The following is an 18,237-nucleotide window of genomic DNA, read 5'->3' as shown; positions in this document are numbered from 1 at the left end:
CAAGGGGCCACCACGAACGGTTACAAGGTCCCAGGAGGTCTCCTGGAAAGAGTGTCCTGGGCCCCACGGCTCCTGGGCTGTAATGACCATGGCAAAGTCACTGCTCACGACCGACCCAGCAGGTGCTGCTCACTTGGCTTTCGAAAAATCACTTTCTTCTTTTCTTTTTTTTTTGCGGTATGCGGGCCTCTCACTGTTGTGGCCTCTCCCGTTGCGGAGCACAGGCTCCGGACGCGCAGGCTCAGTGGCCATGGCTCACGGGCCCAGCCGCTCCGTGGCATGTGGGATCTTCCCGGACTGGGGCACGAACCCGTGTCCCCTGCATCGGCAGGCGGACTCTCAACCACTGCGCCACCAGGGAAGCCCAAAAAATCATTTTCTTTTAAGTAACCTTCTGCTCATGTCCAACTCTCCTGGCTCCTTTCTGTAGACAAGGAAACACCCCTGCCCCCAGGGCTCTCTAATGTGGGAGTAGCTGAGAGAGAAGACAGAGTGAGAGGTTGTGCTTTCTCTTCTCAAACACTTGGAACCCAGAGAGATTTACTTTCTGTCACAGAGAGAAACTTCTACCTAAAGACGGTAACACATATGAAGTCCTAAATGACCAATATCCTATTTCAACCCAACCTGATATGTTTCCATCTGTGGGGTCCATGATGCCAGTGAGAAAGAGGAAGCCACAGACTACGCAGGTGTTGACTACATTCAGTGGCCACAGAGGTGCCAAGAAGTCCCTTGTGTGTGTGCGTCGCCCCCGAGTCCAGGCTGGCTAGGCCTGCGACACACCCTGGGGGCATGTGAGGGCGTCCTTCTGGGGATGAGCCTCCAAGGGCATCTACCCAGAGATGTGTGTGTCTGTAAGTGAGGGGGGCTTTTGTGCAGGTACGGGAATGCGGGCACCTGAACGTGTGTGTAGGATGTGTCTCTGTGTGGCATGCACATCTCTGTATGTGGTGTGTGTATGTCTGTGTTTCTGTGTGTGGTATGTTTATCTGGGTGTGATGTACCTATGTGTGCGACTATGTCCTTATCAGTCAGCAGGAGGAACGCCCTTAACTGCTTCTTCCAACAACTGTCTCAAGCTCTCTGAAAGATCTCCACATCATGGCAGCCCTACTCATTGCTAAATACTATTTCCTCCCTCGTTTTCCTCTTTGAAAGCAGCATCTCTCCTCCCTCCAACTGGAACGATCTGTCTCTTCAACTAAACACAATGGGAACAGCAATATCTAGGTTCATGAAGAATTCTGGACCCATGAAATACCAGTCCACTGACTCTCCTCAGATGAAGAGAAACTCTGCAGGCCATGGATGGTCAAGTTAAAGACTTAGAGAAAAGCCAAACTGGGCGGGAAAGAGGCTGAAGTGGTCTGGGTTTGGGTATTGGCAGGCAGCTCTACAAGGTGTCATATGGAGGATGGGGATACAGCCTGGCCATATTTTTCATGGACAGGCTCTCCAAGACCTTTGTGGCTTTAATTGCCCAAACGGAGCAGTCCATGTGTGTTAGATCCCAAAGGCTGGACTCCTGGAGTCCCACTGTCTGTCACAGCTTCATGGAATGATCTATGAAGAAACTCAGGGACTCTATGCAGGTTTACGTTTCCTTGTGGTCTGGGAAGATGTGATCAGGTAATGGGAGAGGAAGTCTCCCTTTCTCCGGGCTGAACCGTCTTTGACTCCAACTCTGGATTACCTTAAAGTACTTGTCTAGGATTTCACTGTAGTTGCTGCCTTTAGAGAACCAGCCATCTGGGATGATCTCCGCTTCCAGCCACTGGATGATGCGACGCCGGAGTTCATCGCGGTTGGACTGATAGCAAACGACTGCAGGAAAGGGGAGGGAGGCCAGCCGAGCAGTGAGGACCCCAATGTCACCGAGCACCGCGTACGTGGGGACTCAGTGCCCAGGAGTCTGCATGTGTCATCTCACTGAATTCTCACAGCAATCCAGGGAAACAGGATTATTACACACATTTACAGAGGAGTCAGCCCAGGGTACACACTAGAAAGTATCTAACCCAGGATTCAAGCTCATGTCTAAAAATATAAAGTTTGAGAATGTTGAAACAGATTATGTTGCTAAGGTGAGAAAAAAGAAAGAAAAATAAAGGACATTTTCATTAACTTTAGGAAGCTGAGGGGAAGAAAAATCAATCAATAGAACAGCTCTCTTGGCTCAAAGATGAGCTGAAATAAAAAATGAATAGGTGAGAACATTACAATTCTTTATGCACTGGATTTCTGATTCTTTCTATATAGCTTTTCGACTCTCTCACTTAAAAACTTCTCCCACTTAAAATTTTATACTTCATTATGAACAACAGAAAATGAGGCCAAGGAAGGGCACGTTGAAGCCCTGCTCTGGACAGCTGTTCATTGTAAGCCACATGGCAACAACAGGTGGGGCTGAGAGTCCAGTGGATGGGGAAGCAGAGAAGGGAAAGCCTTGGCAAAAGGGAATTCCTGGAGGCAACACATGTTGGGATGTGAAAAGGGCACTGAGTCAGGGAAATGAAACTACGGGCACTTTCCCCCACTCTGCCACTTCCTAGCTGTGTGACTCAGGGAAATTCACTTAACTTCTCTGAGCCTAGATTTCCTCATCTATAAGGTAATCATAGTAAAAGCTACTTCACAAGGTTATTGTGAGGATCTAAGGAAAAGTGTATGCTAAAAGAGTCTGGTAACTATAAATCATGAGGAAATTTTAAATTTGTATTCAGAGAAAACCATGGAAAGAGTCTCACTGTCATTTCCAATCACCCCTTTCAAAACGAGTTGTCCTATTTGATTCTCCTTGTCCTGTGACACCCGCAGGTCTCACAGAGCACTGAAGGAGGGACTTGGTGGCTTTCCCATCCTTGCAGTTCAATCATTACTCAGCAAAAATGGAAAACACAGCCAACATTCTGACCCAACCAGCTGCTTCCCGTGACAAGCACAAAAAAATGCAGTTTTGCAGCTTTTGTGAGCTATGTTGAGGAGCGACCAGTTCTGGGTCACAAGTTCTGACACACTGAAGATCTTGTGAGCTTTGGCAGGCATTGTGGAACATGGAATTTCCTTCCTAAGATGCACACTGTAGAAAAAACAGGCACTCACCTGGGCTGGCAGATGGACTTACAGATTTCTTCTCTGCAAAACAAAAGGAGAAAATGCATAATGCAAAGTGAGGAAAAAAGAAATTTCTGTGTATTGCTAGGATTAAAACTGCCCACATTAAGGGGGCCACTTATATCTTTCCATCACTTCGTCTTGAGTCCTTATATCCTCTCCTTCCAGGTCCCATGTTTGGGGATCTTTGCTTCCCTGCTTTGTTTGACATTTTGAGGCCACTGAGTTACCCTCCTGATCTCACACCTCCTACTGTTAGCTCGCGAGGGGGCGGTGCTGCTGGGAGTTTGAGAATTCATACAGAATCATTATGGACAAAGAAATGGAGACCAACATGTGGGAAACAGCTTCTTATTTCTCCAAGGAAGTTCAAGGCTGGCCAGGAGGCTGGTGTCTAGTTAGCAACAAGCTTGGGACCCCTTCCCTCTTACCATAATAGCAATGGTTTGAGTGTGAATTAGAGGAAATATAATATTATCAGGGCTGAGAGGTGCCCAAATTTAAAAAGCATAGGATATGTGAAATTTATCTGCTTTCTAAAAAGGTACAGAATTCAGTTAAATACTACCATATTACTGACTGTTGATGTGGTTCCCTATCCACTATCCATCTCCAGACAGCACTGAAAGCCACATTGGGAATCTGATGCAGGAAGCACAGGGTAGAGGCCTGGGCCACCCAGGGCAAACCCAGCAGGCTCATGAGCACCAAGGGGATGCCTCTCCAGGCAACTGGGTGGTCTCCACAGCTTTGGGCACTATGCTCAGGGTGGAAAGGACTCCAGGAAGCCAGGCCACACTGCTCCGTTCCATGGCTCCCCAGCTGGAGCTGTGATGTGGTGATGAGAGCACTCTTTACCTTTGCAGTGTCCATCGTAATCGACCTGGATTTTGGATCCAGTGAGGCAGGCATCTCTATGCAGCTCGCAGTGGTTGAGGTAGGTCTTGCTGTTGCTGCCACACACAGGCCTCTTGTGAGGTTTGCATTGCTGAAACAGACCGCGGAGGATGTTGGTATAGTTAGGGCTGAGTTAGTGTGTGTGCACGTGCACACACACACATGTGCACACGCACACAGAGCCATCTTGTGAGGGGAGTCCCCACCAGCAGAGATGCCTTCTATCCTGCCAGGGCAACAGGGAGCCTCAGCTCTGGCATCAGTGACCTTACCCCACTCATTGCTGGAGGGACCACATCACCTTGCAGCCCCTCGTGGTGCTCTGTGCTGATCCTGGCCCAGGGTCATCTCTTCTATCCCTACTCCAACCCTATCAAATTAGCAGGAAGGGCATTTTATTCGAAGTCAGGAATCTGGATTATCTATCACTTTATCACTTTGTAGAAAGGCAATCAATCAATGTCTCTGGATGATCTAAGATCCCTTAAAATTCCAACATTCTACGACACAAAACAGCCAGAGCTGGGAATGTGGAGAGACCGAAAGGCAGGCACATACAGCTCAACCCCCATCACCCCAGTTCTTCACTTGTTCCAGGGTCTCGCTACAAGAAACTTTGCTCTCTTGCTTTCTTTAGTATTTTGTTTTTCTCCTAATCTCACAACAGTTGCTGTGAGGCAGGGGCAGGGGGTGCCTCGGTCTTTGTGAAGGACTAGATAGTAAATGAACTAAGGTTCACTTGGCAACCTGAGTCTACTTTGGCTATACTATATAAAGTGCCACTGTGACAGGCAAGCTCAGTTTCTTTAGACTTCCATGATTTTTTTGGTTTCTTTTAAATTTTATTTATTGATGTATTGATTTATTATTTTTGGCTGCGCACAGGCTTTCTCTAGTTGCAGCGAGCGGGGGCTACTCTTTGTTGCGGTGCGCGGGCGGTGGCTTCTCTTGTTGCGGAGCACGGGCTCTAGGCGGGCGGGCTTCAGTAGTTGTGGCACGTGAGCTCAGCAGTTGTGATTCGTGGGCTCTAGAGTGCAGGCTCAGTAGCTGTCGTACACGAGCTTAGTTGCTCAGTGGCATGTGGGATCTTCCCGGATCAGGGCTCGAACCCGTGTCCCCTGCATTGGCAGGAGGGAAGCCCGAGACTTCCATGGTTTTTGAAAGGGGTAAGGGGGGAGCAAGTTCTGCTCAGACCTAATAAAGGCACTAAAGCAAAAAAGAGTAGCTGTGGTGGTAAAAGAACACAGAACCCTGCAACTGGAAAGTAGCCCAACCTTTCCAACGTATAGACCAGAAAAACAAAGCCCAGACAGACAAACTTCTTTTAACCAATACTTACCACCACTGGCTTCTTACCATGTGCTGGCCCTGAGCAAAGCCAAACATGGTCTGTCTTTATGGCATCCAGTGGCAACTAATTTGTTTAAAATCACACAATGATATGTGGCCGAGCTGAGGCTAGACAGCAGGTTTCTGGACCCTAAATGGCCACGTAGTGGCCAGGAACACCACTAGTGAGGACATCCCAGAGTCCCCAGCAGATCTGGTTTGCAGGTTTCTGAGTTGGGGATTTCCTTTCTGGGACAATGGGTCAGGATCTTTCAACAGGGGACTAAGGTGGGTGTATTTACTTGTAGAATTACAGATGAATTTCCAGTCTTGGGTTCATTTGACAGAAAGGAGAAAAAAGGGCACACATCCAGGCTATTTATGTTTGCCAAGAGCAAGAATCCTGCCTACAAAAGAAGTATTTCTTAAAAGGTCACTTTGTTTTTTAACCTTCATTAAAAGCAAAAACAAACCTGAGAAATCTGCGTTCCATCTAGTATTTTAAAATATGCATATCCTTTGACCTAGCATGCCCCAGTGGGACTCAATCCTACAGAGATAAAGCCAGCAGCATGTAAGAATATTTGTAGAAAGATGTCATTGTTGGTAGTGGTAAACAACCCATGAAACAACCTAAATGTCCATCTATAGGAAAATGACTACATAAATCTGGTTCCTGTATATCACTAAATATTGAGCTATTAAAAAATGAGTTAGAACTATACATGCTGACCTAGAGGGTTGTTGTTATATATTAATGAGTATAAGATACAAGTTGCATATATCTAGATCTGTCTATATTATGATCCCATTTTTGTATAAAATAGGGGGAAACCCTATATGTTTATAGTTGCATAGAAAAAAAACCCATGTGGAACAAATATACACCAAACTGTTTACACTGGTTATTTCAGACTAATGGGATTTGAGGGTTATGGGGAAGATTATGAATTTTATGTTTGCATAAATGTCTGTACTACTTGACTTATAAAAAGCAATTGTTAATTCTGTAATTTAAAACTCTTATAAAGCTAAACATTTTTTTTTTTTTTGCGGTACGCGGGCCTCTCACTGTTGTGGCCTCTCCCGTTGCGGAGCACAGGCTCCGGACGCGCAGGCTCAACGGCCATGGCTCACGGGCCCAGCCGCTCCGCGGCATGTGGGATCTTCCCGGACCGGGGCACGAACCCGTGTCCCCTGCATCGGCAGGTGGACTCTCAACCACTGCGCCACCAGGGAAGCCCAAAGCTAAACCTTTTTTAAAAGGAAAAATATCCCTACATTCACATCTGATTTTTAACTTCTGAGATAAAAATTTCACTTCTCTCAGATAGACAAGGTGTGCTTTTATAAAGATGATGCAATCGTTGGCACTGCTCTGCAGACTGGTAGCTCCAGCGAGGTAACCACACTAGCCTTGGCCACCGTCCTCTGGCTCCCACCCTCAGGACTTACCTCGATGCAGAGGCAGGTGGGCTCTCCCTTCTCTGTGACTGCACACTCCCGGCCGGCTCCACAAAACACATTGGCACAGATCTTGGATTTGCTCCTTGGTTCCTCCTAAAACACAAAATCATCAAGGAAACCCTGTCAGTGAGATGAGCCCATCTCCGGATGAGCCAATGGTGGTGATTATCTCTCAGGCTCGGGCCGTGGCCTAGAGTCGAAGGGTCCTGAACAGCCAGAAGTTCTCCCCAACAGCCAGCATCAATCTTGCTGGCACTGCTCCTTCTCAAGCCCAGCTACCTATGAATCTCTAAGATTGTTTCTCAAAGAGCAAGAGCTTCTTTCTTGCATGCTTCCTTTCTTCTAAAACGTTTATTGAGCACCCATTAAATGCCAATACTAGGCTAAGGACTGGAGATAAAAAGGCATAGTCCCTGTCCTCAAGAAGCTCCATGGCTATCCAAGGAAACAGAATAAAGAGACCTCTAGAAAGCAATGAGGAAGTGTTAACAACAGGAAGGTGAGACTCAAACAAGACTTTCTGAAGATAAGATGCCTTAACTGACTCCTAAAGGATAAGAAGAGCAAGCCAGGCAGAAGTGGAAATGCTTGAGAGATACGGCTATCTGAAGGACCAAAATCTCACTGAGCAGTGGTCAAGGCACTGCCATCTCAAAAGGCCAAAGAAGGATGGCTAAACCATTGGAAACATGGATCTGCTATTATTCGACATGGTCTTATGCAGCCCCTGTCCATATCTGCCTCTGGCTTCAAGACCAAGAGGGCCAGAGAATCACCTGACAGACAGAACTGTTCTCAAACCACCTGTGGTCAGACATTCGTGTTCAGACATATGCAGCAAAACTGACAAGGCAGGGAATGGTCCCAGTCTGTGCCACTGACGATGTGGGTGTTCACAGGCACTAATCTGTCAGTGACACAGTCCTTCCCTCCTATTAATTGGTGGCAGAAAGCTAGCCCTACCTCATCTGCCACTCAGGTCAGCAGTAGTGGAGGCTGAACGAAGGAGAATGATTTCTTGAGCCCTTTTCTTGACTGGATGGGCAGGCAATCACCAGTGCCTCCAGGCTCCTGCCCACTGGGGTAGCATTGGCCGTGGAAGAACCAGCAAAGATGGCAGAGGCTGGGATGGGGTCGTGGGACTGGCTATAGTAAAGATGGGGGATGGAACCTAAGATTGCATCCTTCAGGCCATGTCTGCCGTGTCATGCAGAGAACTCGCAGCCACAAAGCTTGTAACTGTAAAATTCTTATAGTCGGTAAATGTTTTACATCCAAGAAAAGGTCAAAGAAAGCAATAAACAAAGTGGACGTTGAGAGCTGAGAGGGTATGTCCAATACAAGTTGGTCTGCTGCCACCCGGAGGCTGCTTTGCAAACTCTAGGTTATTTCCTCTCTGAGCCAGCTTGCCGGTCATGCAGGGCTCCCATTGGTCTAGAAACCCTTGCCATGCTCACATTTCATTGGTTCACAAGCTGTTGCTAAACCCACTCTCTTTTGGATGTTGCTAAGGCGAATTCAATAAAGCTGGCAGGGAGCAAAGAAAGAGGAAGTAATTCCCAGCAGGCTGGGGGTACTGGAGAGCTGTTGTTTCCTAAACCAGGAGTGGAGATAAAATCGAGTATATTCTCCAGGCAGGGCCCTCTTGGAAACTCCCCGGGAATGGCAAGCAGCTCTAAAAATGAAGAGGAAAAGGCTACTGCTGACCAGTGTAAAAAAAAATCTCAGATAAGACTACCTTCTCCTCTCCCCCTTCATGAAACAACATGCTGAGGGCTACAGACAAATATATACCCCCAGTGAGTGTGTCACGTGAGTTAAAGACACACTACTGCATAAAAAAGCATGCTCAGACATACGCCTACGCTCAAAGGCACACCAGCAGACGGTCCCACAAGCCTTTACCACTTACTAGCTGTATGTCCATAATTAGTCACTTCAATTCTCTGAGCTTTGCTTTCTTCATCTGTAAAATAGGGGTAAATACCTGCCCTACCTTGTGAAGATGAAATTGAGATAATATATTTGGAACTGCATCATAAACTTGTTAAGTATTATTCATTTTAATGATTATAGAGTTTCCTGCAGAATAACCTGTGGCATTTACAGAGCCTCTTTTCATCTTATGTTTGTTTTTAGTGAGTATTAAAAATAAAAGCTTTTACTGATAGGTCGAACTCAACCCAAGTCATTTTTCAGAAATAATTCTCAAAAATCCATTTAAAGAAACAGATACCCTTTACATAAAATATAACGACTAATATTTGAATAGTACTATTAAAATTTACAAAGCGTTTTCATACATACACTTTCATCTTACTGTGGACAGCCCTGCAAAAACATGCGTATTATTAACCACATTTTATAGATGAGGAAACTGAAAATGGGAAGGTCGAGTAACTTGCCCAAGGTCCCACAGCTAAAAATGAGGAGCTAGGATTCCAACCCAGATCTTCAGACAATAGATGACTAAGCTCCTATTTATAAATGCCTGGCGCCCTGCTAAGTGATTTTCATTTTACAGGATCTTGTTTAAGCTCTACGACAACACCATAAATCAGACATCATAACTATCCCCATTTTATAGATGAGGGAACTAAGCCTTAAGAGGTTAAATAAGTAGCAAGTGGCAGAGCTAGGGTTGTACCCAACCAAAGGGAAAACTAGTCTTTTATATTTGATTTATTTTCATATCTATAAGATTGAAGATTAAGGAAATCATGATGGGGATTTGATCTGCGTCATTAGCAAATGTCAGGAGAAAGTGCTTAAAGGTATGACAGAGTTAGACTTGATGTCCACCTCCCACCTCTGCTCCTTACTTACCATGGTTGTGGGCAAGGTACTGTCTTTAAACCTCAGTTTCTAGTGTGTAGAATGGGAACACTAATCCCCATGAGGACTCTGGGAGGGTTATATGAGATGTACTGCATGCAGCACAGTGCCTGCCCCACAACAGGAAGCGGCCGTTATTACAGTGGGCAGCTGATTTCCATACAATTTTCCCACCGAGATGCTGTCATCACCTTGGGCTGTCAAGTCCCCAACCATCCTTCCTTACACTGAATGATAATACTGAGAGCAGCACTGACCGAATGGAAAAAACCAAGGGCGTAACAACCCTGTGATCGTGTTTGAAGACCACAGAGAAATGCTAGCTAAACAGCATTCCTCTTTGCAGGCGGCACATCTGTCAATAGGGGGCAATCTCTCTCTTTGTCTTATGGAGCTTGGAGCCGCAATGCAGAAGCGCAGCTTTGGCTTCAGCAGCTCCTCCCAATCGAGATGTGACAAAGTGGGGTGGGAGAATGGGCGGGTGCCCTGCGGGCATCAGGACACCAAGAACCAGGGATTTGCTGACTTGGGAAAAAACATCTAACCTGAAGCCCTCACAGCACCCCAGCCCCCTATTCTGACCATTCACAGGCATGCTATCATGTAGAAATCAGTACGGAAAAAAATTTTCAAAATTTTCTTTGTGTCATTGAAAGCCCTTCTCCAAGCCCTATGTTCTCTGCGAGCGGGGATGCCAGGAGCATCCCTGAGGCTCCTGAGAAGTTCCTCAGAGTGGTAGGTGGTCTTACCCGTCTGCTGAGTGACTGATTCTGAGTGGGGGAGAACATCTTGAGAGGGGATAAACATGGCAGGAACGTGCTCAAGGTACAGGACAATGCTGCCTGGTGTGTGAGTGTAGGAAGAGAGAGATGAGGTGGGGCTGGCAGGTGGCAGGGGGCGGGTCAGGCCAGGTGATCCAAGGGGCTCTCCATGGATCTGATGCACAGTGAAGACCCTGGGAAGTTTGGGACGGGGCAGGTGACATGATGAAGGTGGTTGCTTTCGAATATTGCGTCTGGTCCTTTCCAGCTTGGAAATACCGACTCAAAGCGCAGGGCAGCCTGGAGAGAGGCTGGAGACAAAAACCTGCCAGGTGTAAGGCTGCAATCTTGGGGGGGGGGTGACCAGGGCCTAGGGCTAGTATTAATCAGAGCACCTACAACTGAGTGAGGCTCTTCACAGATCTCTTTGTCCTCACAACGTCTGTGTAGGTTTCCATATTTTTAGTTCCATGTAACAGATAGGGAGGAATTATAAGATTCACAAAAGCTCTGTGATGTGCAGAGTCCACATAACTAGCTAGAGCTGCGTCAGAACCGTAACACAGGTCAGCCTGACCCCAGAGTCTTGATAATCCCTTATGGGGAACAGTCAAATGAGCTGCAGGGAGAGGGTACAGCTACAAGGGCTGGCACAGGGGAGTCACAGGCACAGTGCAGTTCTCACAATGGAAAGACAATTGTCTGCTTTACTACCATATCAATTTTAGGAATTAGGTCCGAAAGTTGTATGAGAATTTCATCTACGTAGAGATAACGACATTGGCATCTGAATATTCTCTGGGAGTGTGAGGTCGCAGGTATGTGAACCGGTAGTCTGAATATACCTGTGTGACTGACTGGAGAGAGGGAGTGTGTTCTGGAAGTGAGGCCACCATGCTATATTGAGAAAAATCAACAAAATACTTGCTCCCTATGGAGAAACATCAAGTTTCTAGCTTTATCCTTTTACATCCTCTCCCTGGCTTGCTTTTATGTTGTTTTCATTATGTGTTGCAAGCCGTGCTCTGGGGGTTTGGTCTCATGTTAATCTGCACAATTCAAATTCCCCTTGGTAAAAGATGACCGGGAACACTGCTGACTTTTACCAGGGAAAAATGTCCTCTCTGAGCCACTGCATGGTGATAATGATACCTTCTGTTTGAATAGCAATTTTGATGAGTCTGTAATTTTTACTATTACTTTTATTTTCAAAACCTTTTAGGATACGCAGGCAGGGGTTACTTCTAAGGCCCCTCCAGATGTAACATCCTGTGATAAAGAAGAAATGGAGGCTCACAGCTGTATTGACTGGTCCAAGACCTCATGGGTACAGACCTGGGTCCTGGCCCAAGGTCTCCAGACTTTAATTCCAGCCCTCTTTCCACTAAACCACTTTGCCTCTCTACAAATCAGAGCTAGAGAAGGTATTGTCTTGGATCCAAGGTCTAAAAAAAAAAAAAACAACAGAAATTATCTTTGCACTTGAAAAAGATCCTTTGCAAGCCATGGGAAAACCAGTTATTTGCAAAACCACCAGTAGAGGTGACAGGGCGTCTGAGTCTCTGGGCTGAGCAGCACTAAGCCTGAACATAAAATATGCTTTGAATGTTTAAAAGAAGTCTTCTGAAGTAAAACAATTTCTGGAAGAACAGTGTGCTTTGGCAGGGGAGGAAGCTTATAAGCAAAGCCATAAAACTGTCAGCTTAATATACCATCATCATTTCACTAATGTGAACTGGGTCGGCTCTGTCCCCTCCATCCCTTTTCTCCTTCCCAACTTTCTTTTTGAAAAAAACAGCGCTACGTATGCCAAGGTGGAATTTTGGCTCCCCTTGCCACTATTCTGTGACAGAGGGGCTTTGCTGACATGAGAAAGGCTCTCCTTGCTTTGCCAGAATTAGTCATGGAAACTTCACAGGAACACCAGGGCCCCTCAGATACGCTGAGCACCAGAGCTGGGGACAAAGGAATTCACAGAACTGGGGAGAGCAGGAGACCTGGGTGGGGCACAGGCTGGGACGGCCGTTCTGGAATGGAACCCAGTAGCACAGGCCTCAGAAAGCCAGGAAGAAAGCAAGGCCACTTCAGGACCCTGAAATATGGCTGGAGCATCATGTGAGCTTGCTCAGTTCTCTGATTCTTTTTCTCTGACGAGTGTGTTGCTGCGTCCTACATATTCCGGGAAAGAGGAGGAAGGAGTGACTCTAGCAGTTGCTCTGATGCGCTTGGCAATAGGCACTGTGTTTGTCCCTCCCTCGTGGGTGCTCACAACCAATCCCTCATCTTAAGGTTTAGGCACCAGGGCCAGACCCAGGTTTTGTGGGGCCTGAAGCTTAAACAAGTTGAGGGGCCCCGCTTAAGAAAAAGAATATACAACTATGACTGCAAAATTGGGCACAGGGCTTTGGAAGTGGGCCTTACAAGTAAAAGGACCGAAACTGAAGCTTAATTAGCTTCTCAGTCAATCTGACTCACCATAAACAAGAAGGCTTTGAGGGCTTTAGTCTCTTAGTCAGAGCCCTATTTAATATTTTATGCACACAAAGCGTATCTCAAGTAGACTAAACGCCTGCACATTTTGGCTTCCCACAGACTCACCACATTGTCTTGCCAGAGAAAAATGCTCAGTAAACGTTTTTTACATTAAATGTCATTTGGGGTTCTTCAGGTTCGTGTCAGTGTCAGTGGCCAGTGACAATGCACTCAGGATGTTTGGGGTAAGGCATGGCTAAGCTTTATGATATCAAAATAAGGGCTGCATCACCCCCAAGAGGATTAGCCTTAAGATTAAAAAAACCTCTATTATGGATCTGTCATTCAAGAATTATCTAATTTTTCATTGTATTAATTTCTATGTTCAGCCTCTATCATAGCTTACAGGACAGCACATTTTCTACTCATTATGTGATAATGTATTGTGTGCCTGGAAATGCCTACTTTCAAATTTCAAATGGGACAAAGCTGTTTACCTTAACCACTGCCTTTGTTATTTTACAGACTCTGTCACATTCTCTTAAGTGCTGGCCCTGTCACACAAGGATCTACACTGCCATCTTCATACGGAAGCCCTTTCACCTTCCCAGCTGCTCATGTGCCACCTCTGGAATGCCTCCCCCTCCATATGTTAGGACTTTTTTGAGGTGGCCCAGATACAGAATGGCAGACTGGATGCTTGGTTTCTATATAATGGTAAGTTCAGTTTTCTGCAATGGTCTTGTCCAGTCACAGCATAAGCAAATAGCGGCATTTAGTAAGCACAGAGTTAGAAATATATTAGGCCCTTTCACATGGACTGAAAATAATCTCACAAGGGTCTGTGAGGGTGGAGTATTCATCCCCGTTGGCAGTGAGGAGGCTGTAACTCTGAGTTGTGCTGTGACTGAGGTAGGTAGGCATTTCTGCTCTCACGCCTTCAGGTCATGGTCCACAGCAATGAGCTGGGTGTCTTCCTGTGGAGTGCCATGCTATCTCCCCAACTCAGGCACATGCAATGATGCCACTGTGACAGGGGCTATTGGGCTCTCCACTATCTGTCAATAGTCCTCAGAGTGACCCCTGGGAATTCCCAAGATAGTGTGGCAGTCTTCCTAAAGGGTGCTTTTTGTAAGTTCCCTGGTTTCACAATTTCACCCTTCAGTTTCATCAGAAACCTGAATGGAAACATTTAAGCCAGACCACTCTCCACCCTGAATTAGTCTGTTAGGTTTGAGCATGGTATTCATTTTCTGTTTTCCAACCATCTGCCTGAGACTTGTCCATTTTAAAGGACAAAGCAGAGGGTATGGATAGTCCTCTAGTCTTCTTCAGTGAAAGCCAAAGCAAGGAGTTTAAACCTCTCAGAAAGCATATTTGATAATGCCTATAACAACAAACAAGAAGGATAACAGGGGCTTCCCTGGTGGCGCAGTGGTTAAGATTCTGCCTGCCAATGCAGGGGACACGGGTTCGAGCCCTGGTCCAGGAATTTCCCACATGCTGTGGAGCAACTAAGCCCGTGCACCATAACTACTGAGCCTGCGCTCTAGAGTCCGTGAGCCACGACTACTGAGCTCGCGTGCTACAACTACTGAAGCCTGCGTGCCTAGAGCCCGTGCTGTGCAATAAGAGAAGCCACCGCCATGAGAAGCCCGCGCACCACAACGAAGAGTAGCCCCTGCTCGCCGCAACTAGAGAAAGCTTGCGCACAGCAATGAAGACTCAACGCAGCCAAAAATAAATAAATAAATTTATTTAAAAAAAAAAAAAGGATAACAGCCTGTGACCAGCATGGTACAAGTCCTGTGGCATAGACTCTAAAAGAGTACAGGATGTGGCCTCTGCCTTCACAGAAGTTTCTAACCTAGTCCGGGAGATGAAACTAACACACACAGACCAATGCAGTCCTGAAGTAAATGGGGATGACCTTAGGGTTTCATGGACGAGGTGGGACTCGTCCTGAAGAATGGTAGAATCTGGACAGAAAATCTGTACGTTTCTGAGCAGGAGGGTTTTAAGAACAGTTGGGTGGTGGCATGTGGGAAGAAACAGGTCAGGTGGAATTGGGGGCACAAGGAAACCAGCTAGAAAGAGTCTGGGGTGATGAGTCTCATGGAAGGTAGTGACATGGATTCAGAGAAAGGAAGAAATCCAAGAGCAATCTCTAAAGAACAAGGGGATCTGGCAACATACCAGACAGAAGAGAGGAAGGAGAAAATCCAGGGAGCTGCCAAGATCTTTGGCTTTGAGAGCCTGGAAGGCTGCTGGTGTGTCTGTCAGAGTGGAGCCCTGGGAAGGGGCTGAATGAAAGGGGGGCAGGCAATGATGAGTCAGTTACGGACATTAGTCTAAAGGGACAGTAAAACATCCCACTAAGTTGAAAACAAAGGACTGGAGGTGCACATCTGGACATCATCTGTGTAGACGATGAGAACAAATGAGCTCAGGAGGACAGGATGGGAACGGAGGGCTGAGGGCAACTGAGAGAAAGGGACAAGATGAGCACAGAGAGCGGCAGGAAGGAAGGCAGGTTGCCCATGGGGTCCTTGTGCAAATCAGAAAAGGTGTCTTCCCCTTGGGGCAGATGCAACGCCGGGCCAGGTTACAGGGCTTGGCAGGCGGAGTGTGGGTTGGATTTCAGCCCCCACTCACCTCCTTGTGCAGTGAAGAGCTTGCACAACTGTATGAGGGCTCTGAAGGCAGACGAGCCAAGAAAGCAGAGTAGGCACATTCAGAAAACTGGGAGCAAAACCAGGAAGTCTAGAGAGCTCCTAGAAATGGAGGATGAATGGCACTGCATGAGAAATGCTTTGGCAAACATTGGGAAGTAGGCAAAAAAAAAAAAAAAAAAGCCCACAGAGAAACTTTTAAACCTCTGCTAAAACCTGAATCAGTAACCCAGGGGTCAGACCAGGCAGAGGCAGTGAGGTCCTATGTAAAGAGAATTGGTGCAAGAGCCTGGAGAGAGGCCTTGGACATGTCTCTGCTTCTAACACACTGTGTGACTTAGGGCAAGGTGCTTGACCTCTCTGGGCCTCAGATTCCCCATCTATAAATGCAAGTGTTGTTGATGATGCCAAAGTCCCTTAAACCGTTAGAATTCTCTTACCTAGTAAGCACAGGAATTTACTATTTCAGGTGTTCCTGAATATCAAACTTTAATCTCCCAAGGAAACTAACCTAAACTAAACTAAAGATATTGGTTATGTATAGACCCTCCTGAGGGTGTTTCAGGGTTTTTGCTGGGCTTTGGTGGGGGAATTAAAGTTGGATTTCATAGTCAAAGGATTTTCATAAGCAATGCTTTTTCATTCCCTCCTGGATCATGGCAGAGGAAATCAGGGGAGCAGTAATGGGACCCCAACTGAGTGGCCTGATTTCACTCTTAGTTAACTGGTTGGAACCCTCTACTCCCCCAGAATGCCATTAATAACATTTTTATTCTATTTGTGTTTGCCTTGCAAGAAAAAAAAGGGAAGAAAAGAAGGGAGAGAATGGCTAAAGGAAATTCACATGAGATTCACAATTCTTCATTCCTGCCAAGAACCTGTCACTGAAGTATGTCTGGGACTGCCAGGACTTACATTTACTCAGCATTCATGCTCTAATTATTTCCACATGTAGTTCAAGGAAAATGGTTGATTAAAGTTAAAAAAAAAAAAAAACCCCACACACCTAAGTCCCAATTCCCTCAACTAAAGAGGGGAGACAGCTCTAGGGCCGCTGTGGAAGAGTTCTGAGAGCCAGTTTTAGAAGTGTCCCCTGCAGTGCTGGCCACATCTGGACCAACATCCCCACACATTCCCGGCACTCCTTCCCGAGCAAGCCAACCCTCCACCTCCCCAGGCTTCCCAAGCCCTGAACAAAAGAGAATTCACATTCTTTGGACTTCTGAGTGGAACATAGGATTTATTCCCCTGCTTTGGTGGAAGGCAGAAGAGATATGAATACAGGCTAAGAGCTACAAGTTCTCCTCACCAGCCCTTTTGGCCTGGGCTCTTCTCAATTTAGGTAGCTCCTGGTATCACATAAGTCCTAAGGAAGGAATCCAATGTGGCAGAGAACTTGGGTACCTTCCCTGAACTGGGGGATAACCATTTGTGGCTCCTTTCCATCATCCCAGTTTGCACAGGGCTCTCCCTAAAACTGAAGGGCAATCTACTACTCTCCAAGGTGGTTCACGTGACCTGGCACCAATGCCAACACTGTCACCTACTTGGCCACACTTAACCAGGTCTTTGGCACGTGGCTCAGTCTTCTTCCTCTCTTTTGGGTGACTTCATTGTTTACTTGGCCTTCTCACCTCCAAGAATCCTCATTTCTCAGGTGTTCTGGCTACAGGCGCTTCAGGAGGTGTCTGTGAGTAGAGCAGGTGGCCACAGCAGACTAAAATAAAGGGTATGGGGCACCTGAGGTTCTACGTTTGAAAAGAGAACTCATTACCCTTTGAAAATGTCAACACCATGAGGTATTGTTATCTGCTTCGTTAACCTTCAGATGGGCAAAGAATGTCCCACAGGACCAGCTAAAAAAATAATGTCACCATCTGGGAAGTCTGATTTATCGTCTGGATTGCCCCAATTCTTCCTGTCCTTCAAAGCTCAGCTCAAGTCACACCACTCCATCCTCACTGACTTCTTCCTTTTGATTGGTATGAATTCCTCCTTCCTTCTCTGAACGCTCATTCCTCTCTTTATGAACTCCTTTTGATCACTTATAAAAATTTGTAATTGATTGTGCAGATTTTGTCTTCCGAACTATAAGTTCCTAAAGGACAAGGATTATGTTTTAGACTCCTGTCACAGGTCTTGGCATAGCACCCTGTGACACTCAGTCAACCTTCGTTGAAAGTATGAAAGGGGGACTGAACCCCACTGCCCTAAGGACTTGGAGCAGAGGCAGAAAGCCAGCCCCTGTGCCAGCTTCCCTCCTGGGGCTGCCCCCTTCCAGGACCAGTCTTTTTGGGGAAATAGCCTCAAGACCCAACTCTTTTCCACCAGGCCATAAATATTTAGCTTGGAATTTCACTAATTAGAGATTGTCTTAGACCCACAGAAAGACACTGGGGTGTGCGTGTGTGTGTGTTTTGATGAAGTGGACAGGAGAACAATGGGGGACTGAAATGACTTTCAGACATGTCCTTGTTCACAGTTAATATATAACCTAGCTGATACGCTGAGGGAATGAGAATCTGGTGGAGGGAGGGAGGGTGGAAGATGAGGTCATGCAGAAATATGAGGTCCCTCAGGGAGGGCAAAATTGGGTGGGACTTCACAGTGTAGCATACAGGCCACCCAAGAGCAGCCCAACAAGGTGGCCTATAAAAGGGAGAAGTGGAGATGAAGAGAAGCACGTG

General features: G+C 46.5%; 1 protein-coding gene across 1 annotated transcript in view; it reads right to left on the bottom strand.

Moving 5' to 3' along the window:
* FSTL1 (follistatin like 1) overlaps positions 1 to 18,237 on the bottom strand; it is a gene marked incomplete at its 3' end in the record, with an annotated part of 48,607 nt that overhangs the window by 8,438 nt on the left and 21,932 nt on the right. The window contains exons 3-6 of the mRNA XM_079705473.1: positions 6,799 to 6,903; positions 3,976 to 4,105; positions 3,106 to 3,138; positions 1,697 to 1,827 (exon numbers count right to left, since the gene is read on the bottom strand). Coding sequence (XP_079561599.1) covers positions 1,697 to 1,827; positions 3,106 to 3,138; positions 3,976 to 4,105; positions 6,799 to 6,903 — 399 coding nt within the window. The remainder of the gene's footprint in view (positions 1 to 1,696; positions 1,828 to 3,105; positions 3,139 to 3,975; positions 4,106 to 6,798; positions 6,904 to 18,237) is intronic.

The sequence above is a fragment of the Hyperoodon ampullatus genome (assembly GCF_949752795.1).
Source record: "Hyperoodon ampullatus genome assembly, chromosome: 5".
NCBI classification, from domain to species: Eukaryota; Metazoa; Chordata; class Mammalia; order Artiodactyla; family Ziphiidae; genus Hyperoodon; species Hyperoodon ampullatus.
Note: the sequence above shows the minus strand (reverse complement) of the source record. Positions and strands in the feature narration are given on the sequence as shown.